At 42.3% G+C, this 27352-nt stretch overlaps 1 protein-coding gene and 1 long non-coding RNA gene across 4 annotated transcripts in view; one reads left to right on the forward strand and one right to left on the reverse strand.

The window, feature by feature from the left end:
- The window catches only part of LOC139533617 (mucin-19-like), a 61812-nt gene extending 42185 nt beyond the window's left edge, over nt 1-19627 (forward strand). Inside the window, exons 3-6 of one of the 3 annotated variants that reach the window (XM_071331787.1) lie at nt 13002-13170; nt 15173-15785; nt 15840-16289; nt 16376-19627. In XM_071331787.1, coding sequence (XP_071187888.1) covers nt 17314-18456 — 1143 coding nt within the window. In that variant the 5' untranslated portion in view covers nt 13002-13170; nt 15173-15785; nt 15840-16289; nt 16376-17313 and the 3' untranslated portion in view covers nt 18457-19627. Of the gene's footprint in view, nt 1-13001; nt 13171-15172 lie in introns of all 3 variants that reach the window. The other 2 variants (XM_071331784.1, XM_071331785.1) reach the window with 2 other exon arrangements.
- A 7137-nt stretch (nt 19628-26764) lies between these two features.
- Nucleotides 26765-27085, reverse strand: LOC139533621 (uncharacterized). Its single transcript, XR_011666830.1, has 2 exons — nt 27001-27085; nt 26765-26892 (listed from the first exon to the last, which is right to left on the reverse strand). It is a non-coding gene; the product is annotated as an uncharacterized lncRNA (long non-coding RNA).
- Between the last annotated feature and the right edge of the window lie 267 nt (nt 27086-27352).

Genomic DNA, 27352 nt, shown 5'->3' on the forward strand with positions numbered 1-27352 from the left:
AAAAGTACAATAAAAGTTAGTAGAAACATGTCAAACGATGTTTAAAATCAATCCTCAGGTTGTTTTTGTCATAAATAATAATATTTCAACCGGACAAAAGCTTTGTCAATAGAAAAGGAGAAACAAGAAAGGCGCGCTCCCAATCACGCGCTGGACTCATGTCTGGGAATTTCCACTGTCCACTCATTGAAAGTGCTGTATCTCCCTCATTTTTCAGATTAAAAGCCTGAAACAATGCCTAAAGACTGGCCACATATAGAAGAAGCCATAGAGATCGTGAACTGGGTCCTAAGTCTTTGTATGGTAGATAGGCTTTCAATGGAAAAACAGCCTTTCAAAATAATAGTACTTCCTGGATGGATTTTCCACAGGTTTTCGCTTGCCATATCAGTTCTGTTATACTCACAGACATTATTTGAACAGTTTTGGAAACTTTAGAGTTTCCTATGCAAATCTATCAATTATATGCATATCCTAGCTTCTGGGCCTGAGTAGCAGGCAGTTTAATTTGGGCACGCTTTTCATCTAAAATTCCAAATGCTGCTCCCTACTCTAGTGAAGTTAAGTTTCTCTTCAGTCAACGTTGAAGCATTTAATATGTCCTCGGCTTCATCGCCCATAGAGTAGATCTGTGTATTAACTTGAAATGCCTCATTTGTCATGTTTAAGCCTGATGCTACCCTGTACCTTTCAAAGCGCCTGATCCATTTCAGCCAGTTTTGAATGTCCATACAAGCAAAATTCTCAGGGGGACAAATGCGAAATCCGTCAGCACTAGCCACTGGCCTGTCCGTGTTTGCGCCAGAGCCCGTTGAACTTGGAGTCGCAAACCCTGAAATCCCGCCAGTTTCTTCCTCTTGCAACATGCTGCTTAGCAGTAACTTAGTCCTTGCTCATTAGCTAGCAAAATAATGATATGCTCTTTTTTATCTCCATCACTGTGCCCTCCCTGCTTTGAAACAGCCTGAATGTTTGATTTACTTGGTACGTCCTTCACGTTTATATGATTATTAAAACCACTTCTGACAACATGTAGTATTATCTAAAATAAGGACGCACGATAACGAGGTTCTAGCTCCAGCATGTTTATTAACCTAACCATCGCATGTCATACATAGGTACGGATACCCCCAAGGGACATCCTAATACAGCTATGAGACTCGAAATTGAAGTCAGGTGCATCCTGTATCCATTGATCATCCTTGAGATTGATTGGAGTCCACCTGTGGTAAATTCAATTGTTTGGACATGATTTGGAAAGGCGCACACCTGTCTATATAAGGTCCCACAGTTGACAGTACATGTCAGAACAAAAACCAAGCCATGAAGGAAGTGTCCATAGAGCTCCGAAACAGGATTGTGTCGAGGCACAGAGCTGGGGAAGTGTACCAAAAAATGTTTGCAGCATTGAAGGTCCCAAAGAACAGTGTCCTCCATTTTTAAATGGAAGAATTTTAGAACCACCAAGACTTCCCTGTCTGCCAGGACAAACTGAGCAATCGGGGTAGAAAACCGATGGTCACTCTGACGGCACTCCAGAATTCCTCTGTGGAGATGGTAGAACCTTCCCGAAAGAGAACCATCTCTGCAGCACTCCTAATCAGGTAGTGGGCAGACGGAAGCCACTCCTTTGTAAAAGGCACGACAGCCTGCTTGGAGTTTGCCAAAAGACACCTAAAGACTCAGACCACGAGAAACAAGATTCTCTGATCTGATGAAACCAAGTTTGAACATGGTGGTGGCAGCATCATGCTGTGGGGATGTTTTTCACCTTCCAACAGGACAATGAACTTAAGCACACAGTTAAGACAGTGGCTTCGGGACTTGTCTCAATGTCTTTGAATGTCATAGTTTTCATCGTTATTTCATGAGATGGGTGGACCAAGGAGAAGGACAAGAAAGGTTAACACTTTTTGTGCAATAATACATGTTTTCATTATACCACTGGCTGTAAATGTGTGTTAACGAATGATTACAGGAAAATGTTAAGGAGTGTGGAGGAGCATCACAGATCTACCTGTCTGTCCCTCTCTTGCTCACCTGTCTCACTGCCTCCTTCGCCTGTCTCACGGCCTCCACGCTGGTCTTCGATGACAGACAGGCAGCTACCTAGCCTAAACCCCGCCCTTCTCTGAATTGGAATCTCCCTGGAATGTTCCAGAATGCCTGAACTTAGAATGCCTGCAGCTGTTTCCATTATCTGTTGACTGACTCCATGTTTGATGACTTTACAATCACAGAGAGCTGTTGACTTCAGATGCTTGATGACTTTCAAACATAACCACCAAAGTTGTGCTTCTTTGGACAACCGTTCTAAAACCATGAAAGGGCTTTTTGGTTTCTTCTTCTTCTTCAGTGTCTTATAAGAGAACATTATAGTGTTTCTGTGCAAAAGGAAACATGCTTATTTGACCGTGGAAAGATCCAGTATCTCCAATATTATTCCAAAGGACTTGACTTTGCAATAAGACCATCAGTCTGTGGATGATGTGTTTTATAAATGGTTTTGATGAAATAATACTCTGGATTCATGCATGTGTATGTCTGTTTCCCTTAAGCCATGAAATGGAGGATGAACCTTGGAAAAGGCAGAGGCATCTTTGAACAGTGATACAATTCAGATAGTGGAATCAGGGACCTCTGCTGGTTGGAATATGACATTGCAGGATGGTGATGAATCAAGGGGAGACTGGCTGGCTGCTGAAGGATGGATGAACACAATGGACTCAACTTCCACATTGTTCTGTTCATAACTCATCAGTCTTTGGTTTACGAACCACAAACACATCAAGTATCTACTATTAAATGTGGGCTGGGTTTTCACTGTTGGAAATGGATGGACTGTTTCAGGAAAAACCTTCAAGTCACATATCATATATGCAATCTAAGACTTACTAAACCAGTTGACTTAGTTGGCTTACTGCAAAACAAGAACCATTACTGACCACCTACTTCTGTGATGGACTACTAGGTGAAACAGTCATTCTGTTAGAAGGAACAATGTTACAATGTGATGATATCAGGATCTCCAAGGTGTTTTTTCATCTGAGTTTTACTGTTTGACTCCAAAGACTTTTATGATGGTTTATAGTTTTTATCTAAATTCATGCATTAAATTGTTATATTTTTCATGACATAATCTCTTCTGTTTAATTCAAATGCCTTTAGTGATGAATTAAATGAGTATAAAATGCATCATTAAATATAATACGATGGGATACTACTAGTATTGTTGCTGGACATTAAACAGTCCTGTAAGATGTCACTGTCTAGTGATATTCTAAGTGGTCTTTTTTAGCAGTCTGTCCCTTTCACTTTGACAGTGATGCTGTAATGATGTCATATCATCATGTGGTAACTGTCCTCATGATGCAGTATTGTTGATAAAAGATGCTGTTGTCCATGTGTATGTATGTAATGTGATTGACATGTCCTGAGTCCTGTGTGTCTTCTGTGTGTCTGGGTGGTGTTTGTCCCAAATGGTACCCTTTTCCCCTATGTAGTGCACTACTTTTGACCAGGGCCCATAGGGAATAGGGTACCATTTGGAACACAGTCTGAGAGTCTAGGAGGCAATATGATTCACACAGCACAGTTTGATTGACATGTAGGATCATCTGGATAAATAATAATACAATGAATAAACTTCCCCTTTATTTTAAAGTTGTTCTCAGTTTTGATGCTTGAATTTTATCCATGTTATTTATCCTGTCAGTTATGACATGTTTTGTCCTGTATCATCTTATAATTAACATATTCATCAGTGTATGTACTCAAAACTCCAAAGATTTTATTTTCTTCAAGGCTTTTATTTTTATTTCTGTAATGCTTCAGGGAAATGTAGAGACAAGGTCCTGGACAGTAACAGGATTATAGTATTTCTGTCTGAGACACTGTCATCATAGAGATCTAGTCGTTTATTTAGATTAGGGTTGGGGTCAATTCCTTTACAATTCAGGAAGTAAACTGAAAGTCCAAATCCAATTTTCCTCAATGCCTCTCTATGAGAAAATGTCAGTTTATATCCTGTATGGACTTTGAACTGACCCCAACACTGATCTAGAGATAAGTCAGTGACTGTAGACCTCTTGGGGGGGTAGAGGGGAGGGGAGGCAGGGTGCAGCGGTCCTCTTGGGGGAGTAGTGGTTAAGGGAGGGGAGGCAGGAGGCAGTGGTCCTCTTGGGGGAGTAGTAGTGAGGGAGACAGAGGACAGTCCAGTCTGATCACTGGAGGTTCTCTTGTTGCAGAGATGGTCTATAGAAGCCTTTTAGTAGCTGACATTCCTAACCTCAACTGAGAGTGTCTCTGTCCCTCTGATGGCCCTGTTGGTGTCCACTCTGTCTCTCTGTGTGTGTCCTGTTCTTCGCTGTCAGGGACAAAGGGGGGTTGTTGTGGAAATTGAGGGGGGTGGGGTTAGTAGTCTTTTGGCAGCATGACCCTGCGGCCCCCCATGAAATGACATAAGGTGATCTTCCTTCTGAAAGGAATGTTGTCCAGGGCCTCCACTGCCACCCTCTTGTTGCCCCTGACGCTGCTCTCCTCCTGGTCGTACATGGGGCACATGTAGGCGGTTCGCCTCAGGGCGTAGATGTCCACCTCGTCCTCGTCGTCCCACGGCTGGTAGGGCTGCTGGGAGGGAACGGCCGACTTGACCAGACGGGGCCTCATCATGGCCAGCTCTAGGTCACGGGGGATATGCCTCAGGCCCAGGCTAGACCTCTGGACTCTGACTCCTTTAAATTACATTACATCAGGTTACATTCATTTATTAGTCATTCATTTATTTGCGTGGTGTTCAAATCATCTTCCTGGTCGTACATCAGCATAAACATACATTATACAACATTGACGATATATTCAATAGACAAAATGTGTCATTGCACAAAGAAGTGTTCACCTTTCTTTCTCTTCTTCTTGGTCCTTTCATCCCAGGCGTTGGCACTGACAAGGGACACGTTTCCCTGGCCCAGGGAGGGCAGCAGTTTGGGCCGGGGGGCCACCGGGGGTTTGGGGACCTTTGGAGGAGGAGCATCCCTCTGGGCTCTCCTGGCCAGCAGGGGTCCTGTCTGGACGAAGGCTTTAGGCTTGATGATGTCCCTGGGTGGGCTGCTGCTCCTTCTGGCAGCCTCCTCTGGCTGAGCAGCTTTCGGCATGGAGAGAGCAAACACATTGTTGCTGAAGCTGCATGAATCTGAAAGGGCCAGCTCCTCCAGGGTCACAGGACAGGTAGGATGGGACTCAGGCTGGACCAGGTCCACAGTTCTGGTAGTGATGCTCACAGGACTGGTAGGTTGGGACTCAAGCATAACGGGACAAACAGGATTACTGGGCTTCACTTTTCTCCTAGTGGTGCGTCGAGGGTTGCTAGGCCTCCCCTCAGGCCTGGAAGGCTGTAAGTCAGGCTGGACCAGGCCAACTGGTCTAACAGGCCGTCTAGTGGGGCGTCGAGGGTTGCTTGGCCTCCCCTCAGGCCTGGAAGGCTGTAAGTCAGGCTGGACCAGGCCAACGGGGTTAACAGGCCGTCTAGTGCTGCTTCGAGGGTTGCTTGGCCTCCCCTCAGGTCTTAATGGCTGTACGTCAGGCTGGACCAGGCCAACAGGGCTAACAGGCCGTCTAGTGGGGCGTCGAGGGTTGCTTGGCCTCTCCTCAGGTCTTGATGGCTGTACTTCAGGCTGGACCAGGCCAACTGGTCTAACAGGCCGTCTAGTGGGGCATCGAGGGTTGCTAGGCCTCCCATCAGGTCTAGTGATGCTGACAGGGATTCTAGGTGTCATCTCATGCTGGTGCAGGCTCTCTGGGCTGCTGGGCCGGGAGTCAGGTAGAAGCTTGTAGTTCTTCAGAACCTCAGTGAAGGAGAGATCCTTGTTGCGCTTGCGTCTATTGGTTTTGGCAGGCAGCTGGGAGTTGCTGCTGTTAAACCAACCGGGAGACTCACGGCATCCATCCTGGACAGGAACTAGGGACTGGAGGTCTCTCCTCTTTCTGTGGGCAGCTCTGGGCCTCTTGGGACAGATTTCATCAGGAGGGGGAGCCCGAGGTACAACATGCAGGGAGGGGAACGCTGAGGGCCTGAAAGAGGAGGCCATCACTGGGGCCTGGCTGACCCCTTCTCTCTCCAGCAGCACTCTGTTAGAAGGACAGAGTAGCGGAACACCGGTGGACCTTGGTCCTCCAGACCTATTCAGGTTGGGCCTCCTATTCATCATTCACTGGTCTGCAGTATTCTTATCAGAATGCTCCTTCTAGTCTTGAATACTTGGAATAGGAAGTGGCTTTCAGCACAATTAAATTCTATAAAAAGAGAGCCACAGAAACATCTTTGTTTAGTATTTGGGGAAATTCTAAAAATGTTTTACTGTCTTTCTAATTTCATCAAATTCAGTTCTGAGTTGAAATAATTATTTGTGACAAGATATATCCATTAAAATGTAACAACTTTGTTCAATTATTCATGCCTAATAGCCTAGCTATAACTGGTGCTCAATAAAACTGTCTATCCCCTCATTTATCCAATAAACAGGCAGACAGGCGTACTTACCGTTCACCTTGTACTTCAATCAGCTAATGATCCGTCATTTCACCAGTGGCAGCTTGGTGTTCGATCATTACGTCATCAGAGGCATTTTGTATTGTGACGCAACAATGCCAAGCATCAACCTTCCTGTCATGGCTGCTCCTGTAGTTTGATAGTCAACGAAGTGTCTTAATCAATCAGACAATCAAACCATCAATGAATGACTGAATTAATGAAGCAATTTCTAATAAATCAGCTTAAGTGTACTGACATAATTAATGGATGAGACTAACAATTACGAAAACGCATCAAATCAATGATGCGTAAAAGTAGACATAGTAAAGTTCGAAAACGAACCACTTTAGTGGGTCAATAAACTAGCCAAGACTTTGGGCGAGGTATATTTGTCCCTATACTGTAGGGCAGGCTCCTTATATATGAGGAACCTGCGACCAGAAAGACTGTTCTAACGTTTTATAAAAAATAATCCAACAGGCCATCTTCTTCTGTATACGCGTCTTACTCTTTCCTGTGTTCATCACCCTCGACTAGATATATCTATTCTGTGGCCACCACACGTTTTATATGTCACGTTTGTCTTGTAGCTGACAGTGGGGTGCAGACAGGAGCGCAGTTCAGCTCACACAAAGGCGCGGACTGGGGGAATCCGACATGGAGACCTGACGCCACTTTTACGCGCACTTTCGGATTGGCATACTTTAAAATGAACATAAATATAATCGTAACATACTGGAGGTTGGGCTAAGTGTTCAAGTGTTGGATTTACACATTTTAATATAGAGAAATATAGTCTAATAGTGGATCGGCCTACTGTATATCGGCAGTGTTGGTGTGGTAAATAAAACTGCTGATATGCTTTGGCCTGTATTCTTTTTGCATGTTATTCTTTTTTAAATATTTCGGGAATTCCTTCTAATTTATGAACCAATTACTTATTCAATAATTCGTGTATTTATTTAGCTTATCTTGTTTACATGAAATACCCTATGGCATGACCATATAAATAAGAATGAATAGAACAGATATGGAAGCTCTAACCCTGTCAATTGACTGGTATTTATATTTATTTAGGATCCCCATTCATTCTTGCCAAGGCAGCATCTACTCTTCCTGGGGTCCAGCAACATTGAGGCAGTTACGGTGCATTCAAAAAGTATTCAGACCCCTTGACTTTTTCGACATTTTGTTACGTTACAGGCTTATTCTAAAATGGTTGAATAACGTTTTATCTAATTTATTATTTTTAAAAAGTATTTAAAAAAGTATTTACATAAGTATTCAGACTCTTTGCTATGAGACTCGAAATTAAACCCAGGTGCATCCTGTTTCCATCGCTCCTGAGTTCATCTGTGGAGATGGGAGAACCTTCCAGAAAGAGAACCATATCTGCAGCACTCCGGCTAATAAAGGGTTTTATGGTAGAGTGGGCAGACGGAAGCCACTCCTCAGTAAAAGACACATGACAGCCCGCTTGGAGTTTGCCAAAAGGCACCTAAAGACTCTCAGACCATGAGAAACAAGATTCTCTGGTCTGAGGAAACCAAGGTTGAACATGATGGTGGCAACATCATGCTGTGGGGATGTTTTTCAGCGGCAGGACCTGGGAGACTAGTCAGAATCGAGGGAAAGATGAACAGAGCAAAGTACAGAGAGGTCCTTGATGAAAAGCTGCTCCAGATCGCTCAGACTGGGGCGAAGGAACAGCTTCCAACAGGACAATGAACCTAATCACACAGCCAAGACAACGCAGGAGTGGCTTCGGGACTCTGAATGTCCTTGAGTGTCCTTTGCCTTGATGACAGCTTTGCACACGTTTTATTTTTATTTAAGGGAACGATCAGCTTATTATTGTGGACAGATTGTTGCTTCCATCAATGTAATTGTCTGCATCATTTTCAATCCCCCATATATTTTGGGGGGTAAATATATATATACACATATCTATATAGATATACAAACTTTTTTTTAGAATATACCTTTATTATTCCCCACAAACCCTACCACCCTTCCCCCAATTGGAGTAAACTAATAAACAATAACACTTAGGCTTCTACCTTCAGTTTATACATCTTATACACATTTTACAGACACAATCTATTTTACAATAGTTATATGTTGTTTGTTTTTAGTCCTTCCTCTATTTCTGATGTCCATCCAGTTTGATTTATATTTGTAACTGCTATTTCACAACATTTCTGAACCTATATACATTTTACAAACCCCGTATGTTTTACATTGGTTATCTTGTTATTAGTCCCACCCTTCAGCTCCATTCAACCCCTCCCATCTATCTCTCAACACCATCCATTTTAGATTTTTATTTGCTATATATTTTTGCTATATATTATTTTTCAACTGTGCTGTGATGCTTCACAAAATTACTGAACCTTTCTATTCTCATAGCTTCTACAGATTGTAAATAAAAAAATTAAAAATGCTAAATTAATTATATTATTGATTGATTGTGGCTTTTCAAATCACCCAGTATTGCTATCTGCAGCGTTAGGTCTAGGCAAATGTTGCAATTCTTCAGCCTTCCTGGACCTGTGACCAAAAACGAGCTACATATGGACAATATCAAAATAAATGATCTAATGACTCTGCCTCCTCACAGCAAAATCTGCAGAGCTGGGAAGACTGTATCCCCCATATATATAACAGTTGATTGGTTGCAAGAATTTTGGTTAATAATTTAAATAGAAAAATGTGAAGTTTTGAATCCGCCGTTTTGCGTATCTATTCATAAACCATGTGCCATGGAATGGGTACATCGAAAATCTCTTCCCAACTATTTAGCAATTTATATGGCACAGCTGTCAGTTTTTTGGTCCTTAAATTAAATTGGTGAATGTTTTTATTTACTACACTTTTCTTTAACCATTTATGTTCTTTAATACAGGGCCGACATACAAGTTCCTTACTTTTTTCCACTTGCCTCTTCCATTTCTGTGGTAATGCTGCAATTAGTTGGTTGTAATTTTGGGTAGAACAGACATTTCCATATGTCTGTGTTAGCTGCATGTGTGACAACTCCACCAGTCCTATTTATGATATCATTCACTAAAATTATACCTTTTTTAAACATTTCTTCGAAAAAATATAGTTTTTTAACAAATAGTATTTAAGTTTAACCACTATTTGTTGTATTATTTGTTAACTTTCTAAGGCTTGTTTAAAAAAAGATATTATGGAGATTATTTTCCTTTTCAAACAACCGAAAGTGAGCAGGTGTAATCTGAATAAAGGGAAAAAGGCAATTCTTGAACATTGGATGAGACATTCCTACCAATTTACTAGAGAACCAGTTTGGATTTAAGTATAACTTTTGTATGACTGATGCCTTTAGTGAGCGGTCTAATGCTTTAATATTGTAATGACCTGTCTAGATCATAAAGGAACAATTGTCCAGACAGAGGGTCGAGTTTACGAATGTATGGTTTATTAACCCAACTTCACACAGGCTACTGTTTGGCCGTAGCCCACGACAAATAAATGAATACCCTATAAACCACCCGTTACCTTCTCTTGTGAAGGCCAGACATAAGAGAGAACCATGATTAAACCTGGTCTTAACTTCCAATGCTCCCTGCCCAACCCCCCTCCACGCCACTCCGCCAACCACCAGGATGCCCGGCTTCAGAACATTCCAGGCATTCCCGTGATTGGCAGATAGCAGGTTGATTGGCATGTCGGACCCCGTGAAAAGTGGGTACTGGTAAGTACAACACAACAAATTAATAGCCTAACAGGTAACACACAGCTGTCTGCGGGTCGCTACAATATTTAATTATTTCTGCCCTCCGAATTCATATTCGTTATACACTGTAAAAAAATGACCCACGGGCTTAGTAAATATTGCAAAAGAGAATCAATGATTTTTACTAAAAATAATAGGTTTCTAGTTTTACTTATATTTTTAAATATAGTACTGTAACGACCCTGTGTTCATAAGCGCGGATATGGACTCTGCCGCTTGATCAAGCTTTTGCGGCACATTCGATAGCGCGCTGAACTTCTGGCTAGAAGGTCGAGGGTTCGAGACCTGCTCCCTGCCTGTTTCAATACAGTACTTAATTGATATGTGTTGAAAAAGAATTGCATTTGCAAATAAAAATCCAAGGTAATATGCTGCTAAATTTGAACGAATATTTCTAAGTAACAACCAACAACTTTAAAATATGATATTCAAATGATCATTATTGTGTTGGACTGACATGCTAGATCTACTTATGAACGTCAGTTGTGCTTGGAACATTTCAACGGGCATCGTCTTCATCTTTCTCCTCTGGAAAGGCCATGCGGCAGGTAAGGACCAAATTATCACTTGGAATGTCGTTTGGATCTCTACACATATTTTCAACGAAATGCCCAAAATATTCGTTAAATAATATTCTTCAAGTACGAAAAGCCTTTAGCTAGCTATATTGCCAGAGTATGTTATATATTTGAACGTTGATTAGCTAGCTATTTAACGGCCATGATGTCTGTATAGTTAGCTAGTGGTGGGCATGCTACTAACAAGTAAGTTAGCAGTGCGTTTACTCACCTCAGCGCTGTTTAAGTTTCGTCATTTTTGTGTACGTTTTATATGAACCGAAATAGCGAAATAGCTAACATATTAGCTACCTAGCTTACCAAAAAATGCATCGTCAGCAAACATTACAGTAGAACTGACACACATGTGGTCCCCTGCAAGGTAATGTTTGCCTGCTAGGCAAGCTACCCAGGAAGAGACAGGTAGGTAACAATACGTATGCTAGCTAGGGCTACACCTGGCTATCTAACTACACCTGACCTTGCAGAAACCTTACTAGTTCACTTAGTACACAACGCAGAACAGAACAACCAGGTTGAGGGTCAGTGGCCAAAGCCCGCGAACAGGAACATTCCAAGTTCGAGACAGAAGGGGGGAGTCAGATCGCTATGATCGCCAGGAACTTTACTTTTGGGGTCTATTTTTAATTGTTGCGCTACTGGTGCTGCCTGTTGATGTTAGGTAGGCAGCTGCAGGTAGCAGGAGTGATGTTAACATCTTCGGGTTTTGTTTCATTAAATGTATTTTATTTCATCTGGGTGCTTGTGTCACCTACTAACACCCTGGTACTACCCGTAGCTCCCGTTCTCCTCAGTCGGAGAAAACACTGAGAGTGAAAGGTATGTGTTATAGATTACTCCTTTGTAGAAGTCCATAACGTGAAATAAATAAAGCATCCCAAGGTTAATGCTGTAGATATTGTTATAAGGGAGTGTGACTCTATTGAAACATGTAACTTTCAGAGTTGTATTGTTGTTATTAATTTAGTTTACAGAGTGTTTAAAGGGCTGCTGTTGCTAGCTAGCATGCCTTTCTGTGATGCAGACGGTTAGCTGAGGCCGACTAGTGCTGGCGTTGCATTGTGGGAGATGTAGTTTGGTCCTCTACGGTCTGAATGGAATAGAGGCGATTTCACGTTGTAACTTGTTTATGTTGCAGTGTTTTTGTACATGAGTTGTTGTATTTTGGTACTGTCAACACTGAAAGCACCTAGCAATGTATTGGGGATGTGAGACGGGTGTTTTACCTTTCTTCAGGCTCCTGTGTAGAAAGGAGCTTCTACCTTCTACTGACGAGACCAAGCCCATGCATCCACAGCTATACATACATAGTTTCAGTGTTATCTCAAGGCTCAGCAGTAAATGTCAGCTTCCCAAGTTGATTTATAGTGGAATGTCTGACTAGTCTCTTATCTCTTACACTCCCTGGGGAGTTCTGTGTCTCTGCATCTCTTTTATCTTTTAAGATAATTTATTTAATAAAAAAAAATGTTCCCCATGATAGGATCATAAATAAATGAAATGTATAATTTATTTGAAAACACTGTTCCACCATGATAGGACAATAAATAAATAAGACGTATAATTTATTATAAAAAGTATATCCATCATCTGAACAACATTGAAAGCTCTCACACCCCCCCCCGCTCACAGCAATACATTGGTTCTGGGATATGCAACCATTTCCTTTCTCACTCAACGCCACACTTTCCCAAACATAAGAAAAACACACACCCCACCATCCACACATACTGTGCCTTCTGTTGACTGAGTTTTTATCTTCACCATGTTGAATTAGTGCTTTTGTGTTCCAATTAGTTATATTTGAAGATATATAGAAAAGCCATATTTGTTATTGTATTATTACAATCCATAACCGGGCTAGAATTGTGTTTCATTATTTTCCTCGTCTATAAGAACTTTAATTTTTATAATAGCCATGGAGTAGTCTTTGTGTCTCTGAACAACTGGTTATCAATATATAGTTTATCGACGACGAGAGCTACTCGTTTCCCTTTTCATCTATTTTCCTTTAATAGGATACAGAACTTTACGCCGTTCTGCAATTTCCTTCGGGAACTGGTCATTCATGCCAATTTTGGTCCCAGCAAGTCTTTTACCCAGTCTTTTAACCATTATTTTATCTTTATAGGAAGCAAATTTGGCAACGATTGGGCGTTCATACCTCTGCCCTCTGTCTGAAGCAGTGTACACGTTCGAGTTGGATTTTGTCGATAACTTGGCGTGGAATCTGAAGCGCTGTAAGGAGGAACTCTGTAACTACAGATTCAGGAACTTCTCCTTCTTTCTCTTGGATACCTGTAAGTACCAGATTCTCTCTCATGGATCTAGTCTGTATGTCAAGTAAGGCTTCTCTCAGAACGATGTTCTCCTTTTTAGGTTCATTCACTTCAGTTTCAGTCTTATTGACTGTCCCTTTTAGCTTGTTTGTTAGCTTCTCCAATGTCGCAGCTTTTTCATCACTCATTTCGAGGCTTGCCTTCAACTCTTTTATATCCTTACTGACTAATTCAAGTATACCCAGTTTGTCATTTATTGATTTTAACAGATTGGTTTCGACCTAAACCATTCCGGTGGTGAAAATAGGAAAACATCTGTGTCTAGAAGAGTCACATTTTCGTTTTGAAATCGGTTCCCGTCTTACACTCCGTCATGTTTGGGAGTTGCTTGTTTTCGTAATATTTGTTGATACATTTCTCTAGTCTTAAGATTTGTTTTGTGTTATTATCCAGATTGAAGGTTATCACCCGCCAGATTGTGTAGTGCTAATATTTAGTCGAACTTGCCGATACTGAATATTACGTTTTTATCTTGAGGTGCTCTACATAACTACGTTCAGTCCGTCATTACCTGTCTCAGTCCCACCCTTACCTGTCTCCTACCACTGTATAAAGCTTTGCACACTCTTGGCATTCTCTCAACCAGCTTCATGAGGTAGTCACCTGGAATGCATTTCAATTAAGAGGTGTGCCTTGATAAAAGTACATTTTATGGAATTTCTTTCCTTAATGCGTTTGAGCCAATCAGTTGTGTTGTGACAAGGTAGGATTGGTATACAGAAGATAGCCCTATTTGGTAAAAGACCAAGTCCATATTATGTCAAGAACAGCTCAAATAAGCAAAGAGAAACGACAGTCCATCATTACTTTAAGACATGAAGGTCAGTCAATACGGAACATTTCAAGAACTTTGAAAGTTTCTTCAAGTGCAGTGGCAAAAACCATTGAGCGCTATGATGAAACTGGCTCTCATGAGGACCGCCACAGGAAAGGAAGACCCAGAGTTCCCTCTGCTGCAGAGGTTAATTTCATTAGAATTACCAGCCTCAGAAATCTGCAATTAACTGCACCTCCGATTGCAGCACAAATAAATGCTTCACAGAGTTCAAGTAAGACACATCTCAACGTCAACTCTTCAGAGGAGACTGCGTGAGTCAGGCCATCATGGTTGAATTGCTGCAAAGAAATCACTACTAAAGGACACCAATAAGAAGAGACTTTCTTGGGCCAAGAAACACGAGCAATGGACATTAGACCGGTGGAAATCTGTCCTTTGGTCTGATGAGTCCAAATTTGAGATTTTTGGTTCCAACCGCTGTGTCTTTGTGAGACGCAGAGTAAGTGAACGGATGATCTCTTCATGTGTGGTTCCCACCGTGAAGCATGGAGGAGGAAGGTTGATGGTGTGGGGAGCTTTGCTGGTGACACTGTCAGTGATTTATTTAGAATTCAAGGCACACTTAACCAGCAGAGTTACGCCATCCCATCTGGTTTGCGCTTAGTGGGACTGTCAACAGGACAATAACCCAACACACCTCCAGGCTGTGAAAGGGCTATTTGACCAAGGAGGAGAGTGATGGAGTGCTGCATCAGATGACCTGACCTCCACAATCACACAACCTCAACTTATTTGAGATGGTTTGGGATGAGTTGGACAGCAGAGTGAAGGAAAAGCAGCCAGGAAGTGCTCAGCATATTTGGGAACTCCTTCAAGACTGTTGGAAAAGCATTCCAGGTGACTACCTCATGATGCTGGTTGAGAGAATGCCAAGATTGTGCGAAGCTGTCATCAAGGCTAAGGGTGGCTACTTTAAAGAATCAAAAGTATAAAATATATTTTGATTTGTTTACCACTTTTGGTTAGTACATGATTCCATATGTGTTATTTCATAGTTTTCATAGTTATTTCATGTGATGGGTGGACCAAGAAGAAGGGCAAGAAAGGTTAGCATTTCTCCTTGTGCAATAACACGTTTAAATTTCACCACTGGCTGTAACTGTGTGTGTTAACGATTGATTACAGGAAAATGCCAAGGAGTGTGGAGGAGCATCGCAGATCTACCCGTCTGTCTCTTTCATCCTCACCTGTCTCACTGCCTCCACGCTGGTCTTCCGATGACAGACAGCTACCTAGCCTGAACCCCGCCCCCCTCTGATTCGGAATCTCCCTGGAATGTTCCAGAATGCCTGAACTTAGCATACGTGCTGCATTATCTTTATTAATTTTTATGACTATATGACTTAAGTTATGATATTGTTCATTTTGGCTGATGGACTGAGAGCTGTTGACTGACTCCATGCTTGATAACTTTACAATCACAGAGAGCTGTTGACTGACTCCATGCTTGATAACTTTACATTCACAGAGAGCTGTTGACTGACTCCATGCTTGATGACTTTACATTCACAGAGAGCTGTTGACTGACTCCATGCTTGATGACTTTCAAACACAACCACCAAAGTTGTGCTTCTTTGGACAACCGTTCTAAAACCATGAAAGGGCTTTTTGGTTTCTTCTTCTTTAGTGTCTAATAAGAGAACATTGGTTGAAGGAACAACGTTACAATGTGATGGACTACTAGGTGAAACAGTCATTCTGTTAGAAGGAACAACGTTACAATGTGATGGACTACGAGGTGAAACAGTCATTCTGTTAGAAGGAACAACGTTACATGGTGATGGACTACGAGGTGAAACAGTCATTCTGTTAGAAGGAACAACGTTACAATGTGATGGACTACTAGGTGAAACAGCCACTCAAAACTCCAAAGATTGTATTTTCTTCAAGGCTTTGTTTTTATTTCTGTAATGCTTCAGGGAAATGTAAAGACAAGGTCCTGGACAGTAACAGGATTATAGTCTTTCTGTCTGAGACACTGTCATCATAGAGATCTAGTAGTTTATTTAGATTAGGGTTGGGGTCAATTCCTTTACAATTCAGGAAGTAAACTGAAAGTCAAATTCCAATTTTCTTCAATGCCTCTCTGAGAAAATGTCAGTTTACTTCCTGAATTGACTGTATTGACATTGAATTGACCCCAACACTGATCTAGAGATAAGAGAGAGACTGTAGTCCTCTAGGGGGAGAAGAGGCAGGGAGCAGCGTTCCTCTTGGGGGAGTACAGATGATGGGACTGGAGGTAGGGTGAGGTGGTCTTCTTGGGGGAGTAGTGGTGAGGGGAGGCAGGGTGCAGCGGTCCTCTTGGTAGAGTAGTGGTGAGGGGAGGCAGGGTGCAGCGGTCCTCTTCGGTGAGGTGTGGGTGGTGGAGGACAGCCCAGTCTGGTGTATCAGAGATGAGGGGAGAGCCCAGTCTGATCACTGGAGGTTCTCTTGCTCCAGAGATGGTCTATAGAAGCCTTTTAGTAGTTTACATTCCTAACCTCAACTGAGGGTCTCTGTCCCTCTGATTGCCTTGTTAGTGTCCACTCTGTCTCTATGTGTGTCCTGTTCTTCGCTGTCTGGGACAAAGGGGGGTTGTTGTGGAAATTGAGGGGGGTGGGGTTAGTAGTCTTTTGGCAGCATGACCCTGCGGCCCCCCATGAAATGACATAAGGTGATCTTCCTTCTGAAGGGAATGTTGTCCAGGGCCTCCACTGCCACCCTCTTGTTGCCCCTGACGCTGCTCTCCTCATGGTCGTACATGGGGCACATGAAGGCGGTTCGCCTCAGGGCGTAGATGTCCACCTCGTCGTCCCACGGCTGGTAGGGCCGCTGGGAGGGAACGGCTGACTTGACCAGACGGGGCCTCATCATGGCCAGCTCTAGGTCACGGGGGATATGCCTCAGGCCCAGGCTAGACCTCTGGACTCTGACTCCTTTAAATTACATCAGGTTACATTCATTTATATGAATGGTTAAAAACAGGAAAATCACCTTCCTGGTCGTACATCAGCAAACAACATACATTATACAATATTGACAATATATTCAATAGACAAAATGTGTCATTGCACAAAGAGAAGTGCTAACCTTTCTTTCTCTTCTTCTTGGTCCTTTCATCGCAGGCGTTGGCACTGACAAGGGACACGTTTCCCTGGCCCAGGGAGGGCAGCAGTTTGGGCCGGGGGGCCACCGGGGTTTTGGGGACCTTCTTTGGAGGAGGAGCATCCCTCTGGGCTCTCCTGGCCAGCAGGGGTTCTGTCTGGACGAAGGCCTCAGGCCTGATGATGTCTCTGGGTGGGCTGCTTGTCCTTCTGGCAGCCTCCTCTGGCTGGGCAGCTTTTGGCATGGAGAGAACAAACACATTGTTGCTGAACCTGCATGAATCTGAAAGGGCCAGCTCCTCCAGGGTCACAGGACAGGTAGGACGGGACTCAGGCTGGACCAGACTCACTGCAGGACAGGTTGGACGGGACTCAAACTGGACTAGGTCCACAGTGCTGGTAGTGATGTTCACAGGACAGGTAGGTCGGGACTCAAGAATAACGGGACACACAGGATTACTGGGCTTAACTTTTCTCCTAGTGGTGCGTCGAGGGTTGCTAGGCCTCCCTTCAGGCCTGGAAGGCTGTACATCATATTGGACCAGGCCAACGGGGCTAACAGGCCGTCTAGTGGGGCCCAGAGGGTTGCTAGGCTTCCCCTCAGGTCTGGAAGGCTGTACATCAGGCTGGACCAGGCCAACGGGGGTAACAGGCCGTCTAGTGGTTCGTCGAGGGTTGCTAGGCCTCCCTTCAGGTCTGGAAGGCTGTACGTCAGGCTGGACCAGGCCAGTTGGTCTAACAGAACGTCTAGGGGGGCGTCGAGTGTTGCTAGGCCTCCCTTCAGGTCTGGAAGGCTGTACATCATACTTGACCAGGCCAACGGGGCTAACAGGCCGTCTAGTGGGGCCCAGAGGGTTGCTACACCTCCCTTCAGGTCTGGAAGGCTGTACGTCAAGCTGGACCAGGCCAGTTGGTCTAACAGAACGTCTAGTGGGGCGTCGAGGGTTGCTAGGCTTCCCCTCAGGTCTGGAAGGCTGTACATCAGACTGGACCAGGCCTACGGGGCTAACAGGCCGTCTATTGAGGGGCCGAGGGTTGCTAGGCCTCCCTTCAGGTTTGGAAGGCTGTAGGTCAGGCTGGACCAGGCAAACTGGGCTAACAGGCCGTCTAGTTGGGCGTCGAGGGTTGCTTGGCCTCACATGCAGGGAGGGGAACGCTGAGGGCCTGAAAGAGGAGGCCATCACTGGGGCCTGGCTGACCCCTTCTCTCTCCAGCAGCACTCTGTTAGAAGGACAGAGTAGTGGAACACCGGTGGACCTTGGTCCTCCAGACCCATTCAGGTTGGGCCTCCTATTCATCATTCACTGGTCTGCAGTATTCTAATCAGAATGCTCATTCTAGTCTTAAATACTTGGAATAGGAAGTTGCTTTCAGCACCATTAAATTCTATTAAAAGAGAGCCACAGAAACATCTTTGTTTAGTATTTGGGGAATTGTTTTTCATGTTATTACTGTTTCTTATCTCATTTCATCAAAGTCAGTTCTGAGTTGAAATAATTATTTGGGACAAGGTATTCATTAAAATGTAACAACTTCATGCAATTTTTCATGCCTAATAGCCTAGCTAAAATTGGCGGTCAATAAAACAGTTGTCTATCTCTTCAGTTATCCGATAAACAGTTGGACAGGCGTACTTACCGTTAACCTTGACGTTCAATCAGCTAATGATCCGTCATTTCACCAGTGGCAGCTTGGTGTTCGATCATTACGTCATCTGAGGCATTTTGTATTGTGACGCAACAATGCCAAGCATCAACCTTCCTGTCATGGCTGCTCCTGTAGTTTGATAGTCAACAAAGTGTATTAATCAGAAAATCAAACCATTAATGAATGACTGAATAATTAAGTAATTTCTAATAAATCAGCTTAAGTGTGCTGACATAATTAATGGATAAGACTAACAATTACGAAAACATATCAAATCAATGATGCGTAAAAGTAGATTCGCTCCCACAGTAAAATTCGAAAACGAATCACTTTAGTGGGTCAATAAACTAGCCAAGACATTGGGCGAGGTATATTTGTCCCTATACTGTAGGGCAGGCTACTTATATATGAGGAACCTGCGACCAGAAAGACTGTTCTAACGTTTTATAAAAAATAATCCAACAGGCCATCTTCTTCTGTATACGCGTCTTACTCTTTCCTGTGTTCATCACCCTCGACTAGATATATCTATTCTGTGGCCACCACACGTTTTATATGTCACGTTTGTCTTGTAGCTGACAGTGGGGTGCAGACAGGAGCGCAGTTCAGCTCACACAAAGGCGCGGACTGGGGGAATCCGACATGGAGACCTGACGCCACTTTTGCGCGCACTTTCGGATTGGCCTACTTTAAAATGAACATAAATATAATCGTAACATACTGGAGGTTGGGCTAAGTGTTCAAGTGTTGGATTTACACATTTTAATATAGAGAAATATAGTCTAATAGTGGATCGGCCTACTGTATATCGGCAGTGTTGGTGTGGTAAATAAAACTGCTGATATGCTTTGGCCTGTATTCTTTTTGCATGTTATTATTTTTGAAATATTTCGGGAATTCCTTCTAATTTATTAACCAAATACTTATTCAATAATTCGTGTATTTATTTAGCTTATCTTGTTTACATGTAATACCCTATGGCATGACCATATAAATAAGAATGAATAGAACAGACACGGAAGCTCTAACCCTGTCAATTGACTGGTATTTATATTTATTTAGGATCCCCATTCATTCTTGCCAAGACTCTTCCTGGGGTCCAGCAACATTGAGGCAGTTACGGTGCATTCAAAAAGTATTCAGACCCCTTGACTTTTTCGACATTTTGTTACGTTACAGGCTTATTCTAAAATGGTTGAATAACGTTTTATCTAATTTATTATAAAAAAATATATTTTAAAAAGTATTTACATAAGTATTCAGACTCTTTGCTATGAGACTCGAAATTGAACCCAGGTGCATCCTATTTCCATCGCTCCTGAGTTCATCTGTGGAGATGGGAGAACCTTCCAGAAAGAGAACCATATCTGCAGCACTCCGGCTAATAAAGGTTTTTATGGTAGAGTGGGCAGACGGAAGCCACTCCTCAGTAAAAGACACATGACAGCCCGCTTGGAGTTTTCCAAAAGGCACCTAAAGACTCTCAGACCATGAGAAACAAGATTCTCTGGTCTGATTAAACCAAGGTTGAACATGATGGTGGCAACATCATGCTGTGGGGATGTTTTTCAGCGGCAGGGCCTGGGAGACTAGTCAGAATCGAGGGAAAGATGAACAGAGCAAAGTACAGAGAGGTCCTTGATGAAAACCTGCTCCAGATCGCTCAGACTGGGGCGAAGGAACACCTTCCAACAGGACTATGAACCTAATCACACAGCCAAGACAACGCAGGAGTGGCTTCGGGACTTGTCTCTGAATGTCCTTGAGTGTCCTTTGCCTTGATGACAGCTTTGCACACGTTTTATTTTTATTTAAGGGAACGATCAGCTTATTATCGTGGAAAGATTGTTGCTTCCATCAATGTAATTGTCTGCATCATTTTCAAGCCCCCATATATTTTGGGGGTTGAATATATATATATATACACATATCTATATAGATATACAAACTTTTTTTTAGAATATACCTTTATTATTCCCCACAAACCCTACCACCCTTCCCCCAATTGGAGTAAACTAATAAACAATAACACTTAGGCTTCTACCTTCAGTTTATACATCTTATACACATTTTACAGACACAATCTATTTTACAATAGTTAGATGTTTGTTTTTAGTCCTTCCTCTATTTCTGATGTCCATCCAGTTTGATTTCTATTTGTAACTGTGCTATTTCACAACATTTCTGAACCTATATACATTTTACAAACCCCGTATGTTTTACATTGGTTATCTTGTTACTAGTCCCACCCTTCAGCTCCATTCAACCCCTCCCATCTATCTCTCAACACCATCCATTTTAGATTTATATTTGCTATATATTTTTCAACTGTGCTGTGATGCTTCACAAAATTACTGAACCTTTCTATTCTCATAGCTTCTACAGATTGTAAATAAAATTTTAAAAAATGCTAAATTAATTATATTATTGATTGATTATGGCTTTTCAAATCACCCAGTATTGCTATCTGCAGCGTTAGGTCTAGGCAAATGTTGCAATTCTTCAGCCTTCCTGGACCTGTGACCAAAAACGAGCTACATATGGACAATATCAAAATAAATGATCTAATGACTCTGCCTCCTCACAGCAAAATCTGCAGAGCTGGGAAGACTGTATCCCCCATATATATAACATTTTGATTGGTTGCAAGAATTTTGGTTAGTAATTTAAATAGAAAAATGTGAAGTTTTGAATCCGCCGTTTTGCGTATCAATTCATAAACCATGTGCCATGGAATGGGTACATCGAAAATCTCTCCCCAACTATTTAGCAATTTATATGGCACAGCTGTCAGTTTTTTGGTCCTTAAATTAAATTGGTGAATGTTTTTATTTATTACACTTTTCTTTAACCATTTATGTTCTTTAATACAGGGCCGACATACAAGTTCCTTACTTTTTTCCACTTGCCTCTTCCATTTTTGTGGTAATGCTGCAATTAGTTGGTTGTAATTTTGGGTAGAACAGACATTTCCATATGTCTGTGTTAGCTGCATGTGTGACAACTCCACCAGTCCTATTTATGATATCATTCACAAAAATTATACTTTTTTTAAAAAAAAATATTCGAAAAAATATAGTTTTTATACAAATAGTATTTAAGTTTAACCACTATTTGTTGTATTATTTGTTCTGTCTTTTCAGGTGGATTAAACTGAAATTGCAACCAACTTTCAACCAGCTTGCAACCAGCTTGTTTAAAAAAGAACGATATTATGGAGATTATTTTCCTTTTCCTTCCCCAAACATACCACTGCTGGCTTGCTTCTGAAGCTAAGCAGGGTTGGTCCTGGTCAGTCCCTGGATGGGAGACCAGATGCTGCTGGAAGTGGTGTTGGAGGGCCAGTAGGAGGCACTCTTTCCTCTGGTCTAAACAAAAGATCCCAATGCCCCAGGGCAGTGATTGGGGACACTGCTCTGTGTAGGGTGCCGTCTTTCGGATGGGACGTTAAACGGGTGTCCTGACTCTCTGAGGTCATTAAAGATCCCATGGCACTTATCGTAAGAGTAGGGGTGTTAACCCCGGTGTCCTGGCTAAATTCCCAATCTGGCCCTCAACCATCACGGTCACCTAATCATCCCCAGTTTACAATTGGCTCATTCATCCCCCTCCTCTCCCCTGTAACTATTCCCCAGGTCGTTGCTGCAAATGAGAACGTGTTCTCAGTCAACTTACCTGGTAAAATAACGGATAAATAAAAAAATAAAAAACCGAAAGTGAGCAGGTGTAATCTGAATAAAGGGAAAAAGGCAATTCTTGAACATTGGATGAGACATTCCTACCAATTTACTAGAGAACCAGTTTGGATTTAAGTATAACTTTTGTGTGACTGATGCCTTTAGTGAGCGGTCTAATGCTTTAATATTGTAATGACCTGACTAGATCATAAAGGAACAATTGTCCAGACAGAGGGTCGAGTTTACGAATGTACGGTTTATTAACCCAACTTCACACAGGCTACTGTTTGGCCGTAGCCCACGCCAAATAAATGAAGGATACCTTATAAACCACCCGTAACCTTCTCTTGTGAAGGCCAGACACAAGAGAGAGAACCATGATTAAACCTGGTCTTATTAACTTCCAATGCTCCCTGCCCAACCCCCCTCCACGCCACTCCGCCAACCACCAGGATGCCCGGCTTCAGAACATTCCAGGCATTCCCGTGATTGGCAGATAGCAGGTTGATTGGCATGTCGGACCCCGCGAACACTGGGTACTGGTAAGTACAACACAACAAACTAATAGTCGCTACAATATTTAATAATTTCTGCCTTCCGAATTCATATTCGTTATACACTGTAAAAAACGACCCACGGGCTTAGTAAATATTGCAAAAGAAAATCAATGATTTTTACTAAAAATAATAGGTTTCTGGTTTTACTTACATGCTTTTGCGGCACATTCGATAGCGCACTGGACTTCTGGCTAGAAGGTCGAGGGTTCGAGACCTGCTCCCTGCCTGTTTCAATACAGTACTTAATTGATATGTGTTGAAAAAGACTTGCATTTGCAAATAAAAATCCAAGGTAATATGCTGCTAAATTTGAACGAATATTTCTAAGTAACAACCAACAACTTAAAAATATGATATTCAAATGATCATTATTGTGTTGGACTGACATGCTAGATCTAGTTATGAACGTCAGTTGTGCTTGGAACATTTCAACGGGCATCATCTTGATCTTTCTCCTCTGGAAAGGACATGTGGCAGGTAAGGACCAAATTATCACTTGGAATGTAGTTTGGATCTCTACACATATTTTCAACGAAATGCCCAACATTTTCATTAAATATTATTCATCAAGTACAATAAGCCTTTAGCTAGCTATATTGCCAGAGTACGTTATATATCTCAGCGCTGTTTAAGTTTTGTCGTTTTTGTGTACGTTTTATATTAACCGAAATAGCTATGTAACATATTAGCTACCTAGCTTACCAAAAAATGCATCGTCAGCAAACATTACAGTAGAACTGAACATGGTCCCCTGGAAGGTAATGTTTGCCTACTAGGCAAGCTACCCAGGAAGAGACAGGAAGGAACAATACGTAGCTAGCTAACTACACCTAGCTATCTAACTACACCTGTCCTTGCAGAAACCTTCTTGTTCACTTATTCACAACGCAGAACAGAACAACCAGGTTGAGGGTCAGTGGCCAAAGCCCGCGAACAGGAATATTCCAAGTTCAGACAGAAGGGGGGAGTCAGATCGCTATGATCGCCAGGAACTTTACTTTTGGTGTCTATTTTTAATTGTTGCGCTACTGGTGCTGCCTGTTGATGTTAGGTAGGCAGCTACAGTAGCTGGATGATGTTAACATCTTCGGGTTTTGTTTCATTAAATGTATTTTATTTCATCTGGGTGCTTGTGTCACCTACTAACACCCTGGTACTACCCGTAGCTCCCGTTCTCCTCAGTCCGAGAAAACACTGAGAGAGAAAGGTATGTGTTGTAGATTACTCCTTTGTAGAAGTCCATACCGTGAAATAAATAAAGCATCCCAAGGTTAATGCTGTAGATATTGTTATAAGGGAGTGTGAGACTATTGAAACATGTAACTTTCAGAGTTTTATTGTTGTTATTATAATAGTTTACAGAGTGTTAAAAGTGCTGCTGTTGCTAGCTAGCATGCCTTTCTGGGATGCAGACGGTTAGCTGAGCTGCCGACTGGTGCTGGCGTTGCATTGTGGGAGATGTAGTTTGGTCCTCTACGATCCGAATGGAATAGAGGCGATTTCACGTTGTAACTTGTTTATGTTGCAGTGTTTTTGTACATGAGTTGTTGTATTTTGGTACTGTCAACACTGAAAGCACCTAGCAATGTATTGGGGATGTGAGACATGTGTTTTACCTTTCTTCAGGCTCCTGTGTAGAACAACTTGTCAGATGGTGCATTGGAGACTGATGTGTTCCTGTCCTGTCTTTTCACAATACTATTTCAGGTATGGTTCTATTGTCTAAGAATTAAGATGATACATTCTTTGTATTAAGGACTGGTTATTATTTTATAGTATACATTATGGCTTTATGTATGAGTGTGATTGTGTGAGACTGAGAGAAAAGAACAACTTGTCATATGGTGCATTGGAGACTGATGTGTTCCTGTCCTGTCTTTTCACAATACTATTTCAGATCAACATAAAAGCCTAAAAGACAGCCGTGGTGTCGCTCTTCATTTCTTGGTTCTCCTGTGGTACATAAGAAACCCGCTACACGTAGCTAGCTACACCTAGCTTTCTAACTACACCTAGCTATCTAACTACACCTGTCCTTGCAGAAACCTTCTTGTTGTTCACGTATTCACAACGTGTTCAAGGCAGCACCGCAAACGTTGACTTTGTGCAGTAGTTATCAATCAATCAATTTTATTTTATATAGCCCTTCTTACACCAGCTGATATCTCAAAGTGCTGTACAGAAACCCAGCCTAAAACCCCAAACAGCAAGCAATGCAGGTGTAGAAGCACGGTGGCTAGGAAAAACTCCCTAGAAAGGCCAAAACCTAGGAAGAAACCTAGAGAGGAACCAGGCTATGAGGGGTGGCCAGTCCTCTTCTGGCTGTGCCGGGTGGAGATTATAACAGAACTATGCCAAGATGTTCAAAAATGTTCATAAGTGACAAACATGGTCAAATAATAAACATGAATAATTTTCAGTTGGCTTTTCATAGCCGATCATCAAGAGTTATCTAGTCAATATCTAACAGCCAAACTAGCTAAATTAAATAATTGGTCTGGCTAGTAAGATAGATAACAAGCAGCTCTTCCAAGTCAGCTTGGTTTTCTGTTTTTTTTAGCTAGCTATCTAAAGCTCAGATGGAATCCAGAAATGTAAACAGAATACAGGTACCCCTTGGACAGGATACACAGGATGTTTTTATGACAGTAACCCAACATTAGTGTGAATAATAGGTATTAGATGTATTTTTTTTACTTAATCAGGTAGGCTGGGAGGGAACGGCTGACTTGACCAGCTCATAGATCATAGATTTCACCTGGTCAGTCTGTCATGGAAAGAGCAGGTGCCCTTAATGTTTTGTCAATCAGTGCAGACAACCGTTCTTACTGTTGGAGATCAATGTGCTGTTACCACCAATAAATAAAAAGAAATGGTTCAATCCCGGGGTTCCAGAAGAGTAACCAGCAGAGGTTATGGAGGAAAACCTCTGATAAGTGTCCAGGAGATAATCTCTATAACCTCCTCTCAGATTGACCCAGAGAGGCTGCTACTCAGACACGCCACACCCAGGGCTTGAACTCAGTACCCTGCAGTCAGTGGGCAGGAAGCGTACCACCCAGGGCTTGAACTCAGTACCCTGCAGTCAGTGAGCAGGAAGCTTACCACCCAGGGCTTGAACTCAGTACCCTGCAGTCAGTGGGCAGGAAGCTTACCACCCAGGGCTTGAACTCAGTGAGCAGGAAGCGTACCACCCAGGGCTTGAACTCAGTACCAGAGAGCTCAGCTAATTCCCTACTGAACCATCCTAACCTTCTACTAGACTGGAACAGTAATGTACAGGCTTTTCCTCAAAACCTATTGTCAGATGGGATGGAGTGTTGACCTTCTCCAGTACTGTTGAGGCTGCCAGGAGTTCGAGAGGTATTGTGGAAAGACGAACAGTATTAGATACAGGCCTCAGAACGTACACACATGTTTTATACCTCATTTCACCACTAGATGGCAACAGTCTAATGAAAAAGGCATGTAGGACAACAAACTGGGCAAGAAAAATAAAGGAATGTCTGATAATAAAATCCCACAACAAGTGACCATTTGAAATGCACCTCAAGTCATCAACATAAAGTATTAGATATCACAAAGCCAAATAAACACATAAAACTTTCCCAGAATTCAAACCCTTTTTATTAGAACATTTACAGCAGATATAAAGACCTATTGCAAATCACACGGTCACCACTGGACGTGTGCTTCAACAAACAATATGCACTTCCCAACAAAAAAAGAAATAAATTCATTTAAAAAAAACTAAACATCTGTTTTCCTTTGATTTTTTTGTTGTTGAAATGTCCCAATGAAACAAAGGCCTTGTAACTCTGGGCTGAAGATTGAGAAGTTAAGACATCTATATAGTCTCAACACAGAGCATTAAGGACCTAGCCTGCTCCCAGATGTCTTTCTATATAGTCTCAACACAGAGCATTAAGGACCTAACCTGGTCCCAGATGTCTTTCTATATAGTCTCAACACAGAGCATTAAGGACCTAGCCTGGTCCCAGATGGCTTCGAGCCAACTTCGACACTCACAGTCTGACAATGAGTTGGGGCAAGACAGCACAAACACATCTGGGACCAGGCTATCAAGGATCCAAACCCAAGAGAAGGACAGAAAGGGGGGGAAAAGAGTCAAGAGTGGAAACTGCCTCCCTGATTATATTTTTAACTCCGATGATCAAATACACTCCTCTACAACAGAGTTATATGGAGGGTTTAAGGTCCGACTCCACTGTCTGGTCTAGCCTAGTTGCCAGATCTGTACAGGCTTAAGCAAAATTTCAGACTTTCAATGTCATGACATTATTTGTCTAAAGCACATCCTGACCTGGCAACCAAGCT

Source organism: Salvelinus alpinus, chromosome 11 (genome assembly GCF_045679555.1).
Source record: "Salvelinus alpinus chromosome 11, SLU_Salpinus.1, whole genome shotgun sequence".
Classification (NCBI taxonomy): domain Eukaryota; kingdom Metazoa; phylum Chordata; class Actinopteri; order Salmoniformes; family Salmonidae; genus Salvelinus; species Salvelinus alpinus.